The sequence below is a fragment of the Panthera onca genome, chromosome A3 (genome assembly GCF_046562875.1).
Source record: "Panthera onca isolate mPanOnc1 chromosome A3, mPanOnc1 haplotype 2, whole genome shotgun sequence".
In the NCBI taxonomy this organism is placed as follows: Eukaryota; Metazoa; Chordata; class Mammalia; order Carnivora; family Felidae; genus Panthera; species Panthera onca.
The window spans coordinates 90,191,099-90,216,600 of record NC_138341.1 but is presented as its reverse complement, the minus strand read 5'-3'; the positions used below and the strand labels follow the sequence as shown (position 1 = coordinate 90,216,600).

At 44.2% G+C, this 25,502-nt stretch overlaps 1 protein-coding gene across 3 annotated transcripts in view; it reads right to left on the bottom strand.

The window, feature by feature from the left end:
- Positions 1 to 8,247: 8,247 nt before the first annotated feature.
- NINL (ninein like) overlaps positions 8,248 to 25,502 on the bottom strand; it is a 175,430-nt gene continuing 158,175 nt past the window's right edge. For all 3 annotated transcript variants that reach the window (XM_060610471.3, XM_060610472.3, XM_060610473.3), the window contains 5 exons: positions 21,243 to 21,401; positions 19,895 to 20,008; positions 15,247 to 15,456; positions 13,033 to 13,146; positions 8,248 to 9,233 (listed from right to left, as the gene is read on the bottom strand). In XM_060610471.3, the coding sequence (XP_060466454.3) occupies positions 9,042 to 9,233; positions 13,033 to 13,146; positions 15,247 to 15,456; positions 19,895 to 20,008; positions 21,243 to 21,401 (789 nt within the window). In that variant the 3' untranslated portion in view covers positions 8,248 to 9,041. The remainder of the gene's footprint in view (positions 9,234 to 13,032; positions 13,147 to 15,246; positions 15,457 to 19,894; positions 20,009 to 21,242; positions 21,402 to 25,502) is intronic.

Sequence of the window (25,502 nt, the reverse complement as noted above, 5' to 3'; positions counted from 1 at the left end):
GGAGAAAGGAGAGGGTTTATACAGAGCTCTGCAGCTCGATACCTGGATACCTGGTGGTGCTCTGATGGGAAGGGCAAATCCCCAGGAGCAGTGAGGTCCGAAGGGTCCTAGGGCCACACGGAGGGGAAGTAGTTCCCCTGCAGGGAGGACATTTGGTAGAGGCTGTGTGGCCTCCCCACAAGCAAAGGGCCCAGCGGACCCCAGATTACAGCCATGTTTGCTGGTGTTGAAACTAAGATGCCGTAGCAGGATTCTCCCACAGAGTCGTGACACTGAGGCTTTTTGATATCCAGGAAGCAACTTTATTCGTGCCAGCACCACTCAGTTGGTTTTGTACCCAAAGAACTGAGCACTGAACCTCACATGGCATAGTTTTTTAATACATTTTCTATTCATTTGTCTCCCATATATGGTAACACAGATAAACATGCAGTCTGATTAGTCTCCGTTTACAAAGTCATGAGGGATGTCACGGAGGCACATAGCCCGGTTACCTTGAAGTTTTCTCTCCTTTTTTTCCCCTCTTCTTAGGGAGGGGACCCTACCACAACGCTAGGGTGCCATGAAGTCTGGTGCCAGATGTGTGTTGTGATTTACCATAGTCCCTAAACTGCTGCTACACAATTACACAAAAATTCTCTGGGGCTGGCTAGCACCTGGCCGCAGTCTCAGGGCCTCTGCAGAGGCACAGTTGCATGAGCACGCTCAGAGAACAGGCCAGCATCTGGCTATTGCTCGAGGCCCTCCCCCAGGGGGCCAGAGTGGGTTCAAGCTGCAGGGTGCTCAGAAGTAAGGGGTTAGAGAACTCAGGACTCATTAAAAAGGAATTAGAGAACTCAGTGACTCATTAAAAAGGAATAACATCCAAATCATAGGAGTCCCAGAAGATGAAGAGAGAGGAAAAGGGGTAGAAGGTTTGTGTGAGCAAATCATAGCAGAAAAATTTCCTAACCTGGGGAAAGACGCAGAAATAAAAATCCAGGAAACACAGAGAAGACCCAGTAGATTCAGCAAAAACTGACCATCACCAAGGCATATCATAGTCAAATTCACAAAACACACAGACAAGGAAAGAATCATGAAAGGAGCAAGGGAAAAAAAGTCCTTAACCTATAAGGGAAGACAGGTTCACAGCAGACCTATTCACAGAAACTTGCTAGAAAGTGGCAGGATATATTCAATGTGCTGAATCAGAAAAATACGCAGTCAAGAATTCTTTATTCAGCAAGACAAAAGGAGTGATAAGGAGTTTCCCAGATAAATAAAAACTAAAGGAGTTCATAACCACTAAACCAGCCCTGCAAGAAATTTGGGGAGAAAAGATAAAACAAAACAAAAAGATCAAAAGCAACAAAGACTAGAAAGGACCAGAGAACACCATCAGAAACTCTAGCTCTATAGGCAACAGAATGGCAATAGGTTCATATCTTCCAGTACTCATTCTGTCAATGGACTAAACACTCCAATCAAAAGATATAGGGTAACAGAATGGATAGAAAACAAGATCCATCTATATGCTGTTTACAAGAGACCCATTTTAGACCTAAAGACAACTTTCAGATTGTAAAGAAAGGGGATGGAGAACCATCTATCATGCTTTCTTTCCAAAAGAAAGCCAGAGTAGCCATACTTATATCAATCTAGATTTTAAAAGACTCTAACAAAAGATGAAGAAGGGCACTATGTCATAATTAAGCAGTCTATCCACCAAGAAGATCTAACAATTGTAAACATTTATGCCTTCAATGTGGAAGCACCCAAATATATAAATCAATTAATCACAAAGAAACTCATTGATAATAATACCATAATGGTAGGGAACTTCAACACCCCACCTACAGCACTGGACAGATCACCTAAGCAAAAAATCCACAAGGAAACGATGGCTTTGAATGACACACTGGATCAGATGGACTTAACAGATATATTCAGAACATTTCATCCTAAAGCAGCAGAATATACATTTTTCTCCAGTGCACATGGAACGTTCTCCAGAATAGACCATATCCTGGGACACAAATCAGCCCTAAGTATAAAAAGATCGATATCATACAGTGCATATTTTCAGACCACAACGCTATGAAACTCGAAATCAACCACAAGAAAAAATGTGGAAAGACAACAAATACTTGGAGACTAATGAACATCCTACTCAAGAATGAATGGTTAACCAAGAAGTTAAAGAGGAGGTTAAAAAGTATATGGAAGCCAATGAAAATAACACCACAGCCCAAAACCTCCGGAATTCAGCAAAGGTGGTCATAAAGGAGGGAAGTATATAGCAATCTAGGCCTTCCTAAATAAGGAAGAAAGGTCTCATATACACAATCTAACCTTACACCTTACAGACATTGACAGAACAGCAAATAAAACCTAAAGTGAGCAGAAGACGGGAAATAATAAAGATTAGAGCAGAAATCAATGCTATCAAAAACAAAAATAAAAACAACCCAAAAAACAGTAGAACAGATCAATGAAGCCAGGAGCTGGTGCTTTGAAAGAATTAACAAAACTGATAAACCACTAGCCAGGTTGATCAAAAAGAAAAAGAAAAAAACCCAAATAAATAAAATCAAGAATGAAAGAGATCACAACCAACACAGCAGAAATAAAAACAATAATAAGAGAATATTATGAGCAACTATATGCCAACAAATTGGGCAATCTGGAAGAAATGGACAAATTCCTAGAAATATATAAACTACCAAAAATGAAACAGGAAGAAATAGAAAATTTGAACAGACCCATAACCAGTAAAAAAATGGAATTAGTAATCAAAAATTTCCCAATAAAAAAGAGTCCAGGGCCAGATGGCTTTCTAGGGGAATTCTACCAAACATTTAAAGAAGAGTTAACACCTATTTTTTTTTAAGCTGTTCATAAAAATAGAAATGGAAGGAAAACTTCCAAACTCATTCTACGAGGTCAGCATTACCTTGATTCTAAAACCAGACAAAGACCCCACTAAAAAGGAGTTCTACAGGACAATTTCCCTGATGAACATGGATGCAAAATATTCTCAATAAGATACTAGCCAACTAGATCCAACAATAGATTAAAAGAAATATTCATCACAATCAAGTGGGATTTATACCTGGGATGCAAGGCTGGTTCAATACCTGCAAATCAATCAATGTGATACATCACAATAAAAGGACAAAAACCACGTGATCCTCTTAATAGATGCAGAGAAAGCATTAGACAAAATACAGCATCCTTTCTAGATAAAAACCCTCAAGAAAGTAGGGATAGAAGGATAATACCTCAAATTCATAAAAGCCATATACTGCTTATATCATCTTCAACAGGGAAAAACTGAGAGCTTTCCCCCTAAGGTCAGGAAGATGACAGAAATGTCCACTCTCACCACTGTTTTTCAACATAGAATTGGAAGTCTTAGCTTCAGCAATCAGAGAACACAAAGGAATAAGAGGCATCCAAATTGGAAAGGAGAAGTCAAACTTTCACTCTTTGCAGACGACATGATACTCTATATGAAAAACCCAAAAGATTCTACCAAAAAACTGCTAGAACTGATCCATGAATTCAGCAAAGTCGCAGGATATAAAATCAATGCACAGAAACCGGTTGCATTTCTATACAACAATATTGAAGCAACAGAAAGAGAATTCAAGGAATTGATCCCATTTACAACTGCACCAAAAACCATAAAATACCTAGGAATAAATCTAACCAAAGAGGTGAAAAACTATACACTGAAAACTATAGAAAGCTTATGGAATTGAAGAAGACACACACCAAAAAAGGGGAAAATATTCCATGCTCCTGGATTGGAAGAACAAATATTGTTAAAATGTTGATACTACCCAAAGCAATCTACCTATTTAATTCAACCCCTATCAAAATAACACCAGCATTTCTCATAGAACTAGAACAAACAATCCTAAACTTTGTATGGAATTAGAAAAGACCCCAAATAGCCAAAGCAATCCTGAAAAAGAAAACCAAAGCTGGAGGCATCACTATCCCAGACTTCAAGATGTATTACAAAGCTGTAATCATTAAGATGGTATGGTATTGGCACAAAAACAGACACTCAGATCAATGGAACAGAATAGAGAACCCAGAAATTGACCCACAAACATATGGTAAACTAATTTTTGACAAAGGAGGAAAGAATATCCAATGGAATAAAGACAGTCTCTTCAGACAGAAAATGGTCTTGCGAAAACTGGACAGCGAAATGTAGAAGAATGAACCTGGACCACTTTCTTACATCATACACAAAAATAACCTCAAAATGGATGAAAGACCTAAATGTAAACAGGAAGCCATCAAAATCCTCGAGGAGAAAGCAGACAAAAAACCTCTTTGACCTTGGCCGCAGCAACTTCTTACTCAACAAGTCTCCAGAGGCAAGGGAACAAAAGCAAAAATGAATTTTTCGGACTTCATCAAAATAAAAGCTTCTGCACAGCAAAGGAAACAATCAGCGAAACTAAAAGACAACCGATGGAATGGGAGAAGATATTTGCAACATATCAGATAAAGGGTTAGTATCCAGAATCTATAAAGACTTACCAAACTCAACACCCCAAAAACAAATAATCCTGTGAAGAAATGGGCAGAAGACATGAATAGATGTTTCTCCAAAGAAGACATCCAGATGGTCAACAGACACATGAAAAAATGCTCAACATCATCATCAGGGAAATACAAATCAAAACCACAATGAGATACCACCTCAAACCAGTCAGAATGGTTAAAATTAACAACTCAGGCAACAACAGATGTTGGCGGGGATGTGGAGAGAGAAGATCTCTTTAAACTCCTGTTGGGAATGCAAACTGGTGCAGCTACTCTGGAAAACAGCATGGAGGTTCCTCAAAAAATTAAAAACAGAACCAGCCTACAACCCATAATTGCACTACTAGGTAAATATCCAAATGATACAGGTGTGCTGTTTAAGGAACACATGCACCCCAATGTTTATTGCAGTGCTATTGACAATAGTCAAAGTATAGAAAGAACCCAAATGCCCATCAATGGATAAATGGATAAAGATGTGGTGTGTGTGTGTATGGAGTATATATATATATATATATATATATATATATACACAATGGAGTATTACTCGGCAATGAAAAAGAATGAAATCTTGCCCTTTGCAACAACGTGGATGGAACTAGAGGGTATTATGCTAAGTGAAATTAGAGAACGACAAATATCAAATGACCTTACTCATATGTGGAATTTAAGATACAAAACAGATGAACATAAGGGAAGGGAAGCAAAAATAATATAAAAACAGGGAGGGGGACAAAACATAAGAGATTCTTAAATACAGAGAACAGAGGATTGCTGGAGGGGTTGTGGGTGGGGGGATGGCTAAATGCACAATGGGCATTGAGGAAGACACTTGTGGGATGAGCACTGGATGTTATACTTAGGGGATGAATCACTGGATTCTTCTCCTGAAATTATTGCACTATATGCTAACTTGTATGTAAATTAAAAAGTAAAAATAAATTTAAAAAATAAAACAATGGTAATTAATATATGATTTTTCTAAGTATGGTTTTGGAACTTGAGTAATGATCATATGGTTTCTTACTTCCTTGTGTTATGAATTACATAAATAGAATTTTGTTGTGGCACTAGGTGGCTCAGTTGGTAGAGTATGTGATTCTTGATCTTGGAGGCATGAGTTCAAGCCCCACATTGGGCACATAGATTACTTAAAAAAATGAAGTGTAGAATTTTTTTTTGTTGAACTGCTTTGCATTCCCTGGGCTACATTCTTCTTGGCCATGGTGTGTTCACTACTCAGGTTATCAGGTAACTGAGAGATTTGATTTGCTCTTCATTTGTTGGGGAATTTCCCAACTGTAATGTTGGTTTACAGTGCTTTGGACGAGGGGAATGTGTACATGTGCATGTGTCTATATGTGCTTTGTCAGTGGTGTTAATTATCTGTCCCTATGAAACAAGCCACTCAACACATGGTGTCTTTATGCCACAACATTTTATTAGCTCTCATGATTCTGTGGGTTGATGGGGCTCAGCTGGGTCATTCTACAGATCTTACTTGGGTTCTGCACGCAGCTGCACTCAAATGCTACCTCCCCATCTCTGTATGGTCTCCAGTGAGCTGGCTGGGCTTCTTACCTGGCATCTCAGGACTCCCATAGTTAAGACATTGGAAGCGGGTGCTGCTATTTTTCTGAGAGGCTAGGCTTGGTACTGAATGAGTCCCACTTCCATCACAGCCCACCAGTCAGCCCAGATGAGTGAAGGCCCTGTGAACCCCACAAAGACAGGAGTACAGGGTGGCCACCACAGCCAGATTTGGTGTTAGTGTTCTGGTGTCTCAAATGAGTTGATGCTCATTCCTTTGTCTTTTAAAAACAGAACTGTAACCTTAAAAATAGCTTTAATACTTACAGAACAATTTGGGTATGAATCTTTGGGGGAGAAATGTTGACCTTTGATAAATTTTTAAATTTTCTTTAATTTTTGGTCAAAGTGTTGACTTTTTCTTGAGTAAATTTTAGTTAATTGTATTTTTCCAAATCAATTTTAATCTGTATTTTGAAGTATATTGAAATGTTTTACTTTTCTGTACATATGGTTATTCCTAATATTATATATCTGCTTTCCCTTTTTTGTCTTAGTCATACAAGTTTTTTAAAAATGGTATCTATAATGATATGTATTAATTTTTCCGGATGTAGAGGGAGATGCAGATTTCAGATGATGTATTGCTTTAAACAATTTATATTATTTAGGATGGGTTGAATTTATTATTCTATTTTGTGATTTTACAAGAAACACAATATATTCACATGGTACAAAACATATGTGTATAGGGGCACCTGGGTGGCTCAGTCAGTTAAGCATTCAACTCTTGATTTCCACTCAGGTCAGCCACATAGTGTCTGATACTGAGCACAAAAGTAGGCATAGACAGTATATAAGTGAATAGGTGTGACTATGCCATTCAAACTATTTACAAAAACAGGTCATGAAGCTAGGCTTAACCTATAGTGTGTAGTTTGCCACCATTGTTCTTCTATTCCTGACTTCTGTGATCTTCATTATTTCCTTTCTTCTGCTCACTTTGGGCTTCTTTGTTCTTTTTCTAGTTATTTAAGGTGGAAGTGGAGGTCATTGATTTGAGACCTTTTTAATACAGGGATTTAAGACTATGAATTTTCCACTAAGTAATGCTTTAGCTCCACACCTCAAATTTGATAAGTTGTGTTTTCATTTCCTTTCAGTTCAAAATATTTTCTAATTTCTCCTGATTTCCATGAACTGAATAGTTCATGAATTATTTAACAGTGTATTATTGTTTCTAAATATTCGAGCATTTCCTAGATATCATTCCGGTCTTCATTCCTAATTTAATTCCATTGTGGTCAGAGAAAGTACTTTGTATGACTTAAATTGTTTTAATTTTTTTTGTGACTTGTTTCAAGGTCCACAACATGGTCTGTCTTTGTAAATATTCTAGGTGCACTTCTGCTGTTGTTGGAGACTATAAATGTCAATTGTTTGATAGTGTTGTTCATGTCTACTGGATCCAATCTCCTTGTTACTCCAGTCCCAGCCAGAAGTCTGTGAATGAAGAACTGTGCCCTTTGATGAGTTTTGACAAATGTATACAACCATGTAACTCAAACTATATTGAAACTATTTTAACAACTAGTAGAACTAGTTCCCATTCATTGCTCTTCTTTTTTAAATTTTCCATATTATTTTATTTGCTTATCTAGCTGTACATGTAAACTTTAGAACTGTCCAACTCTGGACAAGGGAATTGGAGAAAGGAACACCCACTTGTGTTTTTATTGGAGCTATATTACATTAATCAGTTAATTTAGAAGAACCAACTTTATGTTGTTGAGTCTCCCTATCCAAGAACTGATGTTTCCATCTGTTCTGGTCTTTTTAAGTGGGCTCCATGCACAATGTGGAGCTTGAACTCACAATCCCCAGATCAAGAGTCGTATGCTCTGCCAACTGAGCCAGCCAGGCAGGCACCCCTATTCCAGTCTTTTGTGTATTTCCATAGTGCTTTAAGTCAGACAGAAGGGGACGGGGCACAGCAGCTTGAGGGTAGTGGCTGACTCCAGGAAGGAGAAAGAGGTTGACAGCAACAGAACAGGGGCTGCACCTCTTTCTACATGTAGCAGAAGGATTTTAATACATCTAGCTGATGGGCACAGGAGTGTTTCTTATAAAACTATTTTTCTATTTAAAATATTTAATAAAAACTTAAACTTAGAAGTTAAAACAATTTTAATAGAAAAGAGTTTTTGTAAATACAGTGACTCTTCATTGTACAGTAGTTTATTCTCATAAACCAAATAACCATAACTTATGTATATTTTGGATATAAAACTAGACTTTTCTTTTTTCTTTACATATAATACAATTTCCAGTGTGATGACATTTCAATGAGGGAAAGATTGCATTCGCAATACCATCATCCCTGAGACCACAGACCTAAAATAAGCACTCTCCAAACATCTTCCTGTGGTAGAGCAGTCCCTGAAGAGGGGGCTTCCCCTCCATTGTCTTTGATTGCAGGGTTGACAGTCTCAGCAAGGAGTCTTTCTAGAATGTTTGTACAGACACAGCTTGAGAATGCTAATGATCTAAACCCAAAGCAGTAACAGTGAAAAGATGAAACTGTCCAGAGCCCTTATTTTTCATTTTACTCTCTGTAGCCAAGGTCAAAGGTACAACATTGAAATTGATTGATTTTACCATTTTTCTTTTAGTCTTACTTCACTGAAAGCTACCCATAATTGTTTCACCAATGAGTAGCAAAACTGAGAATTTTACTGGAGAAATTACCCAGGACTACTAATAAAAATGTAGTCTTTTCCAGCATGTCTATTTCCTGAGCAGCTGGCACAGTAGACATTTTTAAACGTGTGTAAGGTGAACAAGAAATCAGAAATCTATGTCCAAGGGTGCACAACCAATGAACGTTAGGATATTATGACATCATGGTGGCTTAATTTTAAAAGATATTCTTTCAAAATGAATTCCAGGAAAACAAGCAACCTTCACACAGAGAGGGAAGCTGAAGCGATCTTACTGATGAGTCTGTTGAGAGCTCTAACTTTTTCTTCCAGGATGCAGTTTTTCTTCTCAGCATCTCGTAGTTTCTCTTCGGTGACCTGAAGTGCCTTTGTCAGGTGAGCATTTTCCACATAGAGATCCTTGAGCAGCAAATGAGATTTTGTGTTCTTTTCAAACTAGGGAGGAGAGAAAAACCATACTTTACTATTATTCTAGTGCAGAAATGTTGCATGACAGCTTGCCCCTCCCACTCTTTCAAGTGTGTTTGGAACACAGTTCCAGGGTTTTTACATATCTCATACACAAACATTGGGTATAATGACAATTTTTATTAAACCTGGCATGAAAGATGAAATTTAAGTCAACTTTATGAGAGTTGATTTTACCATGAAATGAAGATATAAAAGATCAAAATCACCAGCCTTAAATTTTTTTTAACCATTTATTCATTTTTGAGAGAGACAGAGTGCAAGCAGGGGAGGGGAAGAGGGAAAGGGAGACACAGGATCCGAAGCAGGCTCTAGGCTCTGAACTATCAGCACAGAGCCTGATGCAGGGCTTGAACTCGTGAACTGCAAGATCATGACCTGAGCTGATGCTTAACCGACTGAGCCATCCAGCTGCCCTAAAATCACCAGTCTTTAAAAAGGACTACTCAACATAACATAAAACATGTCATTCTGGTTCTTATCAGTGTGCTCTGCAGGGCCACCATGTCTCACAGGACACACTCTGACACTACATCCACCCTGGGAACCCCAGGTGCATGGGCTGGTCACCACACACGATAGCCATGGCGATGGGGACACAAGGCCACTCTAGTTATGAGTCCTTGTTCAAGATACAATGCCAACCGGGGTCCTAGCCTTGGGCTTCAAAAGTCAATACTACATTCATTCATTCAACAAGTACTGCCAGACATACTGCGCAATGATCTTGCTCTCAGGAGCACATATTCTGATGGAAGTGGACATGCCAGAAACAAATACATGGTGTGGAGGCATGACAAGTGCTAAGAGAAAACCCCACATAACTGAACTCAAGTCTGCCTGCCTGATGTACAGCAAACACAATCACTCAGCATGGAGTTATGTGTCAAGGAGAGATAGCCAAAGGAGGAGATGGAGATGGGAGGGCAGGACTCTAACCTCCCTCCCCCCAAGGAGAAGAGTCAGGGATGTTTACAGGCAAACAAAAAAGATCTTGGTGAAAAGTTACAGCTGCACTTACTAGTCCTATTAACACTCAGGTTACTACTGGTTTCACCAGGAGGCGACAGATAGCTGAGGGAGTTCCTATTTCGGTTGGGGTGAATAGGGAAAGCTTCTCTGTCCATTGACATTTGAACAGAGATCTGAACAAAGCAGGGCAAGGAGCACTGAGCCTGTCTGGATGTGAACATTCCAGGCAAAGGGAGGAGCAGGTGCAAAGGTCCAGAGCCTGGCCAGGCTGGGGATGGCTGGAATGGCCAGAGACCTGGGGCTGGGGGGGCATGGCAGTGAGAAGCCCACTGAAAGAAAGTTACAGCTGACACGCTGGCTGGGTGCCACCGAGGGCTGGGGGCAACTAGATCCTGCAGAGCCTTGGAGGCCTCTGTAGGAACTCTGCCTGGTACTCTTAGGGTGTGAGAGGCCTGGAGGGCTCCGAGTAGAAGGGCCAGCACCTCAACCATGTTGGGAAAGCACTGCTGCCACTACTGCACTGAGAACATAGCCCAGGAGGAAACAAGGACACTGTAGGGCACAGAGGATGAGAGTGGGAGTGAGAAGAGGCTGGATTCTGCATCCCTTCTGAGGCTGAGCTGGCGGGTTCACTTGCAGACACTGTGGGGGCATCCACCACAACACCAACATTTTGGACTTCAGCCAGTGACATGAGTGAACACAAGAGAAGGCAGGTGAGGGTGTCCAGATAACCCTCTGCAGGTACTTTGGTAAAAAGGGGCAGAGGCAGGGCCAGGGCTCCTTTACCTTTGGATTCAGGCGGCAGTGAGGGCCTGGGAGAAGGGAGGGTCTGGGCGTTGTGGCACATGCACGGTCACAGGTGGCTGGTTCACTTGGCTAGAGCATAAGCTAGTTCTGAGGTGGGGTGGGGTGGGGTGGGGTGGGGTGGGGTGGGGTGGGTGTAGGGCTGTGGACAGGACCTCACCGCACAGGGGCAGGTGTGCAGGAGCCACAGGATTTAACCAAGACTGAGGATCTGTCAGGCAAGAGGAAGCAAACTGAGGCTTTGTGTAGGAGAATGACCGTAGGGCAAGGGGGGTCGTGACACTTGGGAGTCAGTGGATGGCAGGGAGGGAGCTGCAAAGCCAGGAGCATGGTCAGGGAGGGAGGTGTGACTCCCACTGGGACCTCCCACCTCCCAGGGAACAAGAGGTGGCCTGGACATTTCATCCTGTTTGGGCTCAGTTCAGGAGCCCTCTAAACAGACTTGACTACTATAATGAAAATATTTCTGCAGATTCTCATACTTAATTTCTTCTAGCTCTGAACAGAACTATTCTGGAGTAGCTGGTGTTTGGCTGAGCCTTTTCTCTGTCTCCTGCTTCGTTCTAGCCTTGCCTCCCCATCCCATCACCCTCCATGCTGGCTGCCCAGCCACCAGTTCTTACTGATTGACCTTGCTGGCTGAATTCAACTGTGGGCTTTCATCAAGCAGAACAGCTATGGCCTTCTTTTTTTTGGTCTTTGCAGCCTATTGAAGCCCAAATATTTTCTTTTCCCCCAGAGTGATTTATTTAAAAATATAGATCATATCATGCTCTTGATTAAAATCTTCAGATAGCTTCTAACTGCCATCAGAAATAAAATAAAATCCCAGGGCACCTGGGTGGCTTAGTCGGTTAAGCATCCAACTTCAGCTCAGGTCATGATCTCATGGTTCGTGTGTTTCAGCCCTGTGTCAGGCTCTGTGCTGATAGCTCAAAGCCTGGAGCCTACTAAGGATTCTGTGTCTCCCTCTCTCTGCCCCTCCCCACTCATTCTATGTATCTCTCTCTCTCTCTAAGAATAAACATTAAAAAAAAAGTAAAATAAAATCCAAACTCCTAACATTGAGGGGGTCCTGCCCACCCGCACCCACCCATCTGCTCATAGCAGCTACAGCCACCTCCCTGGCAGTCTGCTGATGTACTCCACTTGGTCCCATCTAAGGACATGAACCTGAACTGCTCCTCTGCTTGGATGCCCCTCCTACTCGGGGTCTGGCATGTCCCCTAGCACACAGGGAAACACATGGGTGCCCTTTTATGACACTCCATTGACTGGAGGTGCTACAGGCATTCAGCCCAACACTGCATAGGACAGTCCCACCACATGAGTACCTCTCTTCCAAAAAGCCAACCTGGCCTCCACTGGGGGGTGGGGGTGGGGGGTCAGAGCCAGACTTCCATGGCTGTCATTGGTGTCTGCTCCTGTGCCATCTCTTCAGAGTGGTCCCCAACCATCCCCACCACGTGCCATCCATCTCTTCTTGAGAGTGAGCATTTCTCATCACCTGAGGTCATATATCTTGTCATTGTCTCCACTGCCAGAACGTAAGGCCCAGGGGCCCATCTTAGAGTCTTCCTAGAACAATGAATGCCATGATACATGACGGGTGCTCAGTAAGTATCTGCCCAGTGACTGAATAAATAAATGAATAAATGAACGTCCTTTCTGAGATTATGTGAACACCTCTCAAATGTACCTTAAAACAATTCCCAAAACAAACACAATATACAAATACAGTGTAGGGAATATAGGTTAAAAAATCAATTTTTCTATTGATTGCTTTTAGCTGTTAATCTTCTGAAAAAAATTTGTACATTCAGTTTCTCAAAGTTTAGATGGAGCCCTAGGTTCAGTGGTTCCAAATGAACATGGGGGCTCTCTGTGTTCTATGAGGACAGTCTCTCCCTGGATTAGCTACTTGAACACCCATGGAAGGAGAAAGTTCAGAAAGTGCATGTGGCAATGACAGACATCCATCACTGACCTGCTCTTTCAGCTCAGCTACTTTCTCTTGGAGGAGCATGTCCACGTTCTTCAGAGCTCTTCCCACCTCTTCCACCCGCTCTTCAGTGTCTTTCAGCTCCTTTTCATGTTCTTCCTGTCACAAAAGGTTACAGACCAATAATTTACATTTCTAAAAGAATCATCTCAGGCTTATTCAGAGTGGAAATTAGCTAAAATGTACATATCTGAGAGCAAAGGGAGAGCCTTTCATCTGCACAGAGTAACAGACACACAATGTTCTGCCACAGGTCACAAAGCTTACACTGCTCTTTGTAGTTCAAGAATTAGCAGACTGCTTTCCTGGGCATTTAATCATAAATTATTCCAAAGTGAGTTTCCCCAAATGTGTTACTGAGTATTTTTAAAGGATTTCTGATTAAATTTCTTTGTTTTGTCAATATTCTATCACGGTTGAACTTATTTCCTGCTTAACATTTTTGCACAATGCGGATAGGTTATTCTTCATTGGGATTTATGCTTCACAAACATCAAATCTTACCGACCTTTTGAGTCTTGCTCCAATTTCTTCCTCATGGAAGCACCCTCTTGTCCTCAGGCTCCTATCTCCACACCCTCCCACCCCGACATTTCCCAATGAACTGCACTGTGGCATTTCAGGATGTAGGTGTTTTCTCAGCCTTTTATTTTTATTATTATTATTTTTTAATGTTTATTTTTCAGAGAGAGAGACAGAATGTGAATGGGTGAAGGACAGAGGGTGAGGGAGAAACAGGATCTGAAGCAGGCTCCAGGCTGAGCTGTCAGCACAGAGCCTGATTCAGGGCTCAAACTCATGAACCATGAGATCATGACCTGAGCTGAAGTCAGACGCTTAACTGACGGAGCCACCCAGGTGCCCCCCCCCCCCCCAGCCTTTTAAATTAAACACTTAAGTAGGGTACACACATGCCAAACTATTCAAGCATTTTAAAAGTGCCAATTCTGATGCCTCACACTGATGCTTTTAGTGGGAACCACTGGCACCCAACTTTTACAGGTGAGGAAGCTGAAGCAGAGAAGTTAAGTAACTGGCCAAAGTCACTCAGCTAGGAGATGGTGAAGCCTGGATCCCAATCTCTGCAGTCCGTGCCCTGAGCCACAGTATCCTGCTCTTTAAGGCAACAACTCTGTTTCTATGTCTCTAGATGCCTAATGCAGTGCCTGATATACAGCCAGGGTCCCCAAGGGTGTGCCACCACCTCACTGGCCTTTTGTCCCACCATCTTCCTCTTGCTTCCCTCTCATCCTTGCTATCCTTAAATAAGGCCATTACCACCTCAGGGCCTTTGCACATACTGCTCCTGCTACTTGTAGCACTCTCTCCAGATAAGTGAATGGCTTGTTCTCTCAACTCCAGCACGTCTTGGCTCAAGTAACACGTTGGTGAGGCCTTCTCTGGCCACCATCCCGCTCCAGAGCACTTATCAACTCATCACCATCTGACATGCTATCCTCATGACTCATGTTTTCATTTGTCTCCCCACCACACCAGAATATAGGCTCCAGGAGGGCACAGGCTTTTGCCATGTGTGTCTGTTTCTGTATCTCCCCTACCTAGATCAGTGTGCACCCAAATAAATAACTTCTGCAGTCTTTGTGTGCCTGTGGGTAGATTTTTTTCAGTCTGCAAAATGGTTTCAGATTCTTTTTAAATTAGATGCATCATTTGGAAACTGGGAATGTTTCTGTAAAAATCTAGTTTCTGGCTTTCCTTTGAAATTAGGAGAATTGGCACACAGGGCCTGTGATTCCACAGGACTACATGGGTGGGACTGCCACCCACAGCTTCCCTCATGGCCTCTGTATCACCACATTTCTGGCCCTGTAAGCAGTTTTGAGTGTGTGGTCCCTAACATTTAGCCATGTGGCCTACCACAGACATGTGCAGCCCCCAAAGACAACCTGTCTGGGTGGACCTGTTGCCCCCATGTTGGAGAGACCTTTTGGGTCAGCTGGCTTATCACTCTGAGGGGGTGGGAGATGCCTTCTCCAAGAGGTTTGCCACTCCTCCCTGATCCATCTTTGACCCCTGTTAGAATCCCACGTTGTTCACAGTGAAAATCAGGGGCCTGCAGCTGTGGTATAACCAGACTTCTACGAGTTGGGATGGCAGTTTTTGGCTGAGTGATCAGTGATCCAGTCTCGCCACCCCTGGCACCATCACCTGGGCCTCACAGCCCTTGTCTCCACTCACCCACTGTGTTTCCAGCCGCCTCCCCTTCTCCTTCTGGAGAATGCACTCGTCACGGAGCTGCTGAGTGGCCTGCCGCTCCTCTTCCAGTAGCTGCTGCAGCTCGGCCATGTGGTCCTGAGGCACCAGCCACTGCATCTGCTCCTGCAGCTGGTGGACCTCCTCTGAGTGCTGGGACTGTGCCAGCCTTAGCCTCAGGTTGGCTCCATGCAGCTGCACCAGGGAGAAGGCCATGATAGTGCTGGTGTGATTGCTGAAAGCTATGGGGTCATTACTAGACCTGCAAAACTCCATGCTTACAGATACCCTACAAATGGAAGGGCACACAAGGCATCCTTATTCCTTGGTCCATGCATCTGCAGCTACATGTAAGGTTCATAAAGAACCTATTCATTTGTATTCTGACAGCCAAACTCTGGTTTAGCCAGAGTTTCTACACAGAGAGAGTCAAGAAGACTCAGGTCTGTAGCCTCAAAGTGATGACACTGAGGTTTCCTGCTGCACCCATGGGAGAATCATGCCATACCCTGTCCAGTTTACATTTCAGCAAACTTCATGGAGTCTGTTTAACAATTATAATCCATGCAGGCCATGCATGGTGATTTTCCTTTAGGCAGAGAGCTCATACTCCTTAGGCAGCTGCGACCAGGGCCACAGAGAGCAATGGAGCATATGATGAAGGCCATAGGGACCCTGGCAGCAGGTGCAGAACTACCCCAGCCCCTGGCTCCCCAACCACAGTGGATGGCAAGATTTCACTGGAGTTGTGGGTAACTTGGCCAATCCTTTTATTAAACACCATTTAAATCACTTTGATTCTAGAGGCTTCACCAAGAATATACAGAATTTCCTTGGCACCCTACAAGAACTTGCTATCTTAGCCCTCACACACCTCTGAGGCCCCATAGATGGGAGAGGGAGGTACCTCCATCAAGAGTTACACTTATGATAGGTCTGAGGTGACCATGTGATTAGAGACAGGGAGGATGCCAGCTATGGCTACTCAAGGGCAACAATGAGGCTTTAGGCCTCAGGTCGTTGTATCCCCATGCATCTCTGAGGGGCTGTCTTAGGGGGCCATGTCATCACCATCACGTGTGGCTGTTCTTAGGACAGGAGTCATCCCAGAGAAACACACCTGCACACAGTTTCCAGGATAGCTACTATGCTCTTTTGGAGGAGTGTAATATAATGACTTCTAAAATCAGATGACCAAAATATATTTTTCAGAGATATCTGGTCTTCATCCACAGATTCTAAAAATGCTTCAGAGCCACAGACGTGAAATAGATGTCTCATTATTAATGAAGGTGATTTTTGAAGTGCACCCAAGGGGAGGGGCTGGCTGCCAGGAGGGTCAACCACGTGATCAAGGATTGGAATTTTCAGTCCTATCCCCCAACCTCCCAGGAGGGGAGAGGGGCTGAAGGTTGAGTCAGCCAGTGGCCAATGACTTAGTCATGACTATATAATGAAACCTCCATAAAAACCCAAGAGCCAGCTGTTTGGTCCCTGTTTTGGAGAGCTTCTATGCTTGAGGAGGAACACTTCCATGCGCCCCCAGGCTGGGGCTCAAGCTCCCTGAGGACAGATATTTGGGACCTCACCCTATGTATCTCTTCCTCTGGCTATTGATTTGTTTCCTTTAACATATCCTTTAATGAACTGCTAAATGTTAAGTGTTTCCCTGAGTTCTGTGAGCCACTCTAGCAAATTAGTCAAACCTCAGGAGGAGGAGGCTGAAACATCCAATCTGTAGCTGGCTGGTCAGAAATACAGCTAACAGCCTGGGGGGTATGACTGGCTTCTGAGATGGGGGTAGGGAGTAGTGTTGTAGGACTACACCCTTAACCCTTAACCTGTGGGGTCTGATGCTGTCTCCAGGCAGATAGTATAAGAATGGAGTTGAATTCTCAGACACCCTGTTGGTGTCTGATAATTGCATGCTGGAACTGGGTCTGGGAACCTTGAGAAAGAGGGACAGAGAAGGGAGAGAGGAGAACCAGTTCTAAAACACACCCCCCACAAATGTAGCCCCCTCCCGACTTTCATGCTTCAGTCATCCTGCAGACGGAAGTTGAGTCCCAGCCCAGGCCCTTGTGACTCTATGTCAGAATGCCCACCCACTCCAAAGCTGTTCCTGCTCTCTGACAGCACTCCCCAACACCCTGATGCCCTCTTCCTTAGAACACACTGTTCCCATGCCCCTTGCTGCTAACTGCTACAGCTATCTCTCTGCTCTGAACACAGATGCCTGGTACAAGCTCCTGCGAGGAGGCCACTGTGTGGCCCAGTGTGAGGTCTGTGTCTGTGGCCCTACCCTGTGGCTCTCTGAGCAAGGCAAACAGCCCATAACACCGTCTCAGCTAAATTCCTCCCAAGCCCTCCTCATCTCCCTCCCTGTAGAACTGACACTGGCTAGAGCCTGGGCCAACTCTGGAGACCCCTGCCCAACTATCACTTGACAAGGGAAAGATGTCCCCAGAGACCACTGGGGCAGCCCATGCCAGGAAAAGAGGGCCATTGTGTTCTGGGATCAGGGGCATGGCAGTAAGCCACCTCAGCCATCGGCTGCTCCCACCTGAGCTCACAGGCTGCTATTCCTGCCCCCTGAGGGATGGGAGCTGTGCTCTCCCTGCATTGAGAGGTGACGACTGTGTCCTCCCCCAATGGACAGGTGGGTTCTGTGCCCTCCCCTTGAATCCAAGCTGGACCAACAAAATGTCAGGGGAGTGATGTTCTGGAATGCCCTGACACAGTCTTAAGAAGCCTGGCAGCTTCTGTCTGCTCCTCTAAGGGTGCTTGGTCACCTATCCTCTCAGAACTTCACTGCTATGCTCAGACAGCCTCATGCCACCAAGAGGCCAGGTGTGGGTGCTCCAGCTGAGAGCACCAGGGGCCCCCAGCCACCAGCCAACACCACATGCCAGCCCTGTGACCTGAGGCCTCTCAAACATCTGATCCAGCTGTGCCTTCAGATGATGCTAGCCCTAACCTCATTTGATTGCAATGGCCCCCCTGAGATCTCAAGTGAAAACAGCCCAGCTGTGCTGGCGAGCCCACAGACCATGAAGGATAATGATGAACAGTGCTAGAAGCTACCAAGTTTGAGGGTGGTTTGACGTACTGCAACACAGAACCAAGATGGTCATTCCCAAGGGCATGTGATGCTTACAGCATTGTGCTCCCGTGCACCACACCTTCTGAGCTGTGCAAAGTCCCTCTGCCAGGACCTCTCATGGCCCCACCCAAGCTGCTCCCCTGCTCATACCTGTCCAGCCTGCTCTCTTTGACCTCCAGGGCGCTCCTCCTTAAAATCACCCACAACTGTGCCAGTGACAACACTGGCTCCTCCCGAGTGGTCCCGCGGCCACTCTACCATGGCTCCTCCAGAAGATCCTTAAGTACCCACAGGCTCCTCTTATTTCCCTCATGTGAACTCCCATCAATGTGGTTTTGGGGGTTCCTCTTCTAAATAACAAGGGGGAACCATCTCACATCACAGGAGAACTGCTTAAGTAAGGTCCCTTCTGCCCATGACAATGGCTGAATGCTGACTCCTGGACTCAAAGGGCTCAAGCTGGTCAAGGCAATTTCTCAAGGTTCCTTTCAGACTTAAAAACAGAGAAGGGAACCCCCAAATACTCAGAGGCACCTCTGGGAGAGCGCTTGTTTGCAGCGGGATGGCTGAAAGCCCACATGAGCCCCCAATTGCACGTCATAAAGCCCTGGGTATGTAGGGGGACCCCACAGTCAAGTCCAGCTGTGGCATCTGGGGCCAGTCAGGGAGTCTGTGAAGTTGCTCAGAGGAGGGAGGCATGCCAGTGCCACACTCAAGTGAGGGCCCTGGGCCACAGGCCAGTGAGTTAGAAACCTCTTCCACACTGCCTGGGAGGCTTCTCCCATGACCCCTCTTTTCTATCTACAGCCCCCAGCCCTCTAAGCGCAACACACATCTGAGTCCACATTGGGCCATTACACACCTGCCATTCTCTCATCCTGCTCCCCCAGGAAGAACAAGCTCCCCCTCTCTCATGTCTCTGTACACCATGCTGTCAGGGCATCCTGACATCCCTGCTTGGTCCGTCCTGCTCACATCTGCTTGTCCCAGACTGCAAGCTCTCCACTTCCCTACCTCTGTACCTTTAGAGCCTGGTGCACTAGATAAATGCTGGAGCAGGAGAGAAAGTGGGAGGCAGGAGCTCGACACCCACATGTGTATGCAATTTCAGGGCTTCTGTGCACACATAAGCCTGTGTGAGGGCAAGACGGGCACATTGAGCTTGCTAACCCAAGGGACTACTCCACCTCATGTCCTTGGATCTGACAACACTCCCCCCTCCTCAGAGGCTACCCACAGCTCTCCTTTGCTCTTCTGTTCTGCAGGTGGTGCAGCCAAAAGCACTGCTTGTCAGCCTCCTTCCCTTGTGCATAAATAGAAGCTCTGCCCATGGACTGCTCAGGGTCAACCAACCCTGGACTAGGCTCAACTTCAGTCTCAGGCCTGGTAAGTGCCCGACCAGCTGTGTAACCTCAGGGCAGCCCAATAACCTCTCTGGCCAGACCAGTCCTGGCAAGGCTCTGTCAGTGCTAAACTGTGTTGACTTTCCTCCCAGCTGAGACACAGCCATTGGCCATCATGCACACCCACCTGATTTTGACTTTCTTCAAGGGTCTCTCTCAGCTGTGACTGTGACAGTCTCAGGCTCTGACATTCCTGATTCATGTGTTCAAGTTCAAGTTCAAGTTTTTGGATTAGCTCACTCTGTTTAAAAAAATAATTTCACAAGTACAAGAATATCTCAGCAGTCTGATGCATATTTATTTATTTATTTTAAGTTTATTTATTTTGAGAGAGAGTGTGAGCAAGCAGGAAGTGGGGGAGGGAGAAGGGGGAGGGAGGGAGGTGAGGAGGGAGGTGACGAGAGAGAGAGAGAGAGAGAGAGAGAGAGAGAGAGAGAGGGAGAGATTGAGAGAGAGAATATCCCAAGCAGGTCCCATGCTATCAGCATGGGAACCCAACGGGGGCTCCATCTCATGAACTATGAGATCACGACCTGAGCCAAAATCCAGAGTCAGACACTTAACTAACTGAGCCACCCAGGCACCCCATCAGTCTGATACATGTTTAATGCAGAAACTTCAGAAATTTATAGAAAAGCAAAAATGACAAAATTTAAACCACCATGATCCCAACATTGTGCTGTGATCTCAGCCCTTCTTCCACACATGTGTTTCTATCAATAACACTGGTACAGCATTATATGCTGTGCTTTCCTCATTACATCTTGAGAATTTCCCCAAAACATTAAATATTATTGGAAAACATGATTTTTAATGACTGTACCATAATTTACTGACTCATTCAGTATTATTGATGATTCAAGCTGATTCCAATTCTGTTTTAATATTATAAATACCACAGCAATGAAAACACTTCCAGCTAAGTCTGCCCACGATGCTCAGATAAAATTCCCATAAGTAGAATTATAAAGTCAGAGCATACTGACATTCTTGAGGCACTTGATGCATATTTTACCCAAATGTCCTCCAAAGAGGTCTACCAATTTATTCTCTTAGCATCAGGATTTAATCCCTTTCTGCTACTTTTTTTTAGATATTGAGAATTTGCAAAGCTGCTGAAGCCTACAAATTTTCCAGAGCACGTACTTGTTAAGTTCCCCTCTTTACCTGAGGGGTGAGCCTACCTCTAGGCATTTTAAGGCTGTTGCTGATGTTTTTATTTATTTATTTTTTAATTTTTTTTTTTTTAACATTTATTTTTGGGACAGAGAGAGACAGAGCATGAACGGGGGAGGGGCAGAGAGAGAGGGAGACACAGAATCGGAAACAGGCTCCAGGCTCTGAGCCATCAGCCCAGAGCCCGACGCGGGGCTCAAATTCACGGACCGCGAGATCGTGACCTGAGCTGAAGTCGGACGCTTAACCGACTGAGCCACCCAGGCGCCCCATGTTGCTGATGTTTTTAGACCACTCACCTGCAGCTCCTCCTGGTGCCCGGCCTCCTCCAGTCTCTGTGTTAACAGCTGAATGTTGATGAGGTTCTTCTCGTCTTGGGCCTGGTGGACAGAGGCCTCCTCTCCTAGCTGAAGGATCTTGTGATTGAGCTGGGACACTTCATCCTTGCATTTCTGACTCTGGAGCATAACAGGTTAAAATACAGATGCCAAAGTTACTTTTTTTAAACCAGCAGCTTAATTCATATCATTCCAGTGGTTCCCAATCAGGACCCATTTTGTTCCCCAAGGAACATCTGGCAATGTCTGGAGATACTGCTGGTTATCAGAACTGGGAAGGGGAAGGCTAAGGCATCTCATGGTGGAGGCACTCAGCATCCTCCAGCTCAGGACTGATCCCACCCCAAATGGCCACAGTACTAAGGATGCAAAAACGTGCTCTACTCCCTTGAGGAAATGAGACATATCTCAACTGCCAGAAGTGGCTACATCATGAACATCCAAACCACTGCTCTGAAGATCTTCCATATTTTTCTTATTTCTTTCATGGTTATGTCCAATTATTATTTTAAGTAGTCTGAAGGAAAATACCTTGTTAAACTTGAAGTATATGAATCTCCTCAAAGTAGGCTCAGGTCATGATCTGATCTTTTGTCATTAAACACCTAAACATATCTTTCAGCAGGGTGCAGGTGGTGATTAAATTGTATATTCTGCTTTTATCCAGTATCTACTGCCCAACAGATGGTGGATGCACAACAGATGCCCACTGGGTGGCTAAGTGAATGCCCCATGAGCTGGAACGGCAACTAGAACACTGCCCCTACAGTCTCTCCCCATGGAAATGCCAGTTACTTTAAACTATTTGTTGTGAATATCTTCATATAAATCACATTTCTGCTTATTTGCTTTTTTTCCACAGCAGTCCATTCTTGAGGCTGACTGTCAGTGGCTCCAAGTGTTGGCAGAGTGGGGTTCTCTGAACCTGTTTTCAGCACTACTGGCAACACACACACACCACTCTCCCCAGGGCTGTGCTAACAACCATTTCATTTCTATGTTTTTGAAGATTTGAGAAGCAGATGATGGAACCTTGCTTGAAGTTGTTCTGATTTGGATTATTTAAGCTTAGTAAGTTTACACATTTTTCTCGTGAGGATTGCTCCTTCTGTTCTCTGTAAACAGACTATTACCTCATCCTGTGCTTGAAACCTCAAAACTGAGGGTAAAGAGGTATTTTCAACACATCGTAAGTTCATGGTTGTTGTGTCTGGTATGGAAATCTCTTGTGTTTATTACATTTTATTGTAAAAATTAAAGTTATTTTTCAATATTGGCATTCATCTTATTCTCTGAGGATAGCGTTGATTTTTTTTCATAATGGTTTGTTTTTATGATTTTTTAAACTCTAATTCCAGTAGAGTTAACATGCACTGTTACATTACTTCAGCCTTGATTTTTTTAGCAGCCAGAAATGGAATCTTCCTTCAGCTAATTTTTTTGGTTACTTTTAATATTTAGTCTTTGGAAACAATTTCAAACTCATACAACAGGTGCAAAGCTATTACAGAGAACATCCACATGTCCTTCACCCAGACTTACCATCTGGCAACATTTCCCCGTGTGCTTTGTGGCTGGCTGGTACTCTCTGCACGTATATGCACACATGTGTACACACACACACACACACACACACACACACACGAGACGGTTTTCTGAGCCATGACCCTGTGTTACATGTTTCCTAAGGAGGTAAGCGTGTTCTCACATGGCTGCCATGCAGCTCTGGCTTCAGGACAAGAATCACACCACCTGCATCCTAGTCTTGTCAACTGGCCCAGTTATGACCCTTGGAGCACCCCTTCTGGTCCAGCTCAGGCAATGCCTTTATCTGTCAGGCTGTTTTAGCCTCCCTGAATGTGAGATGTTTCCATAGCCTCTGTCATGTATTAACACTGAAAATTCTGACAGATACAGTACCTCCCCGCCTTTCGCCTTCAACAGTTCCTCATTTGGGGACTGCCTGATGCTCTCTGTGACTAAGCTCAGGAGATGCCTGTGACCAGAACTCCACTCAGGTGCCACTATGTCCCCCTCAGGGCATCCCACTGAGACAGTGGGGTGCCCACTGTCTCTTGGTGTCTGTGTCCATCACCTCCTTAATTCTTTCTTTTCCCCAAAGTTAGTTTATTTATTCTGGGGGGCGGGGGAACAGAGCATGAGCAGGGGAGGGGCGGAGAAAGAGGGAGAGAGAATTCCAGGCAGGCTATGTGCTGTCAGCATGGAGCCTGACATGGGGCTCAAATTCATGAACCATGAGATCATGACCTGAGCCAAAATCAAGAGTTGGATGCTTAACTGACTGAGCCATCACCTTAATTCCAACTTGTACTCACCTTAGTTTTATTGCAGAAGACAAAAGCAGTCATATCCTGATCAAATTTTAAAATAAGTGGATGTTTGTGCTAAATATGCTTACTCTGGATGTGATTATGCCTTTAGGCCTAGTTTCCAGTTTATACAGTCCCTTGTGTACAAGGGACAGAGAAGCAGACTGAATGACACTATCAGGAAACAGCTGGGCAGATCCAGAATGGGGGATGGCCTACAAGACAACTACCAGATCTCTTCAAACAGACAGCCTTGGGGGTGAATCAGCTATTCCAGGTTAAAAAGACTAAAGACACATTGCAGCAAGCAGACCATATTTTCCAAAGACAGCCTCAAGGGCATCTCTCATCCCACATCCCCTTCTGTAGTGTGACCTGGGCACTCACCCTCCCAGATGAGCCTATGTCCCTCCCTGTGCCTTGCGGGGGTCTGGGTGGAGGTGATATGGAGAGATTTCTGAGATCAGAAGCCTTATGCCTGCCTTGTGGTCCTGCTGGACCACTTGCTACCTGAATGACTCTTTGTGACACTCCCTCCCAGGCCCATGGAGAGGAGCCCCCAGATGGTTCCAGACCTGGCCTTTGGGTCACCCCAGCTGTCCAATCTTCCCATACCAGTGACATGGAGAAGAGGCAGGCCATCTGCCCTGTACCCTGTCTGGAACCCCTGACCTACAGGTTCTGTGAGCACAATAAAGTGGCTGTTTTCTGCCACCAGAACAGCATTGACAGTTCAATGCATCATCCTCAGCTGGATCCTAGTTCCAAAAAATTTACCATCTAAGACATTTTGGAATAATTATAGAAAGATGTAAATATGGTCTGAATATTGGACAGCATTAAGTAATTATAATTAAGTGTCTCAGGTGTTACAGCAGTACTGTGGTTAGGCAGAAGATGCATTCATTTTTACAAGATGCCTGTGAAATATTTAGGAGCAGAGTATCACTGTATCTGTCACTTACTTTCAAAATGTTTGAAAACACACACGCATACACATAGTATGGAGAGATACAAAGAAAGGTATAAACAAATAATAAAGCGCAAAGTTAAAAACTGCCAAATTAAGGGGGCACCTGTATGGCTTAGTCGGTTAAGCATCCGACTTCGGCTCGGGTCATGATCTCTCGGTTCCTGAGTTCCAGCCCTACATCAGGCTCCGTGTTAACAACTCAGAGCCTGGAGCCTGCTTTGGATTCTGTGTCTCCCTCTCTCTCTGCCCCTCCCTTGTTCTCATTCTCTCTCTCTCTCTCTCAAAATAATAAATAAGCATTTAAAAAAAAAAAAACCTTGTCAAATTAAGGTTGTGGTATGTGGGTGATCAGTATATATTATGCCAAATTTTCTGTGCCGTTATAGTTTTTCATACTAAAAAGTTGAGGGAAAGAAAACAAATGGATACCTATAATCCATTTATAAGTGTGTCCTAGGAATAAGCCCAAAAGAGGAAGGGGGCCCCAGGAAAGTCCCAGGTGGGTCATTTCACAAGAAGCTGGTCTGCAAGCAAGTACAGTCAGAAGTTTTCATCTTACACAACTCCAGGAATTGGCCACCTAATGGAGAAGACCCAAAGCAAGGTCACCACACACTCATCACGGAAACAAACACCCAAAGCTGGGAGCCCAGACAACCCACCAGTAGTCTCAGGCAGTCCCCATAGCAGAACATTCGGTGACCACACATGGGTAGAGGTGGCACCAAGAGAGAGGAGGTGTGGCACTTAACTCAAGGATGGCACAGGCTTGAGAAGCCAAACATGGCAACCCACCCTCCAGAACTAATGAGTGAGTTCAGCAAGGTGGCAGGAGGCAAGACCGACAGATGAAAACCCATTGAATTTCTGTGAACATACAGTGAACATACACAAACCCAAATTAAAAACACAATAAAA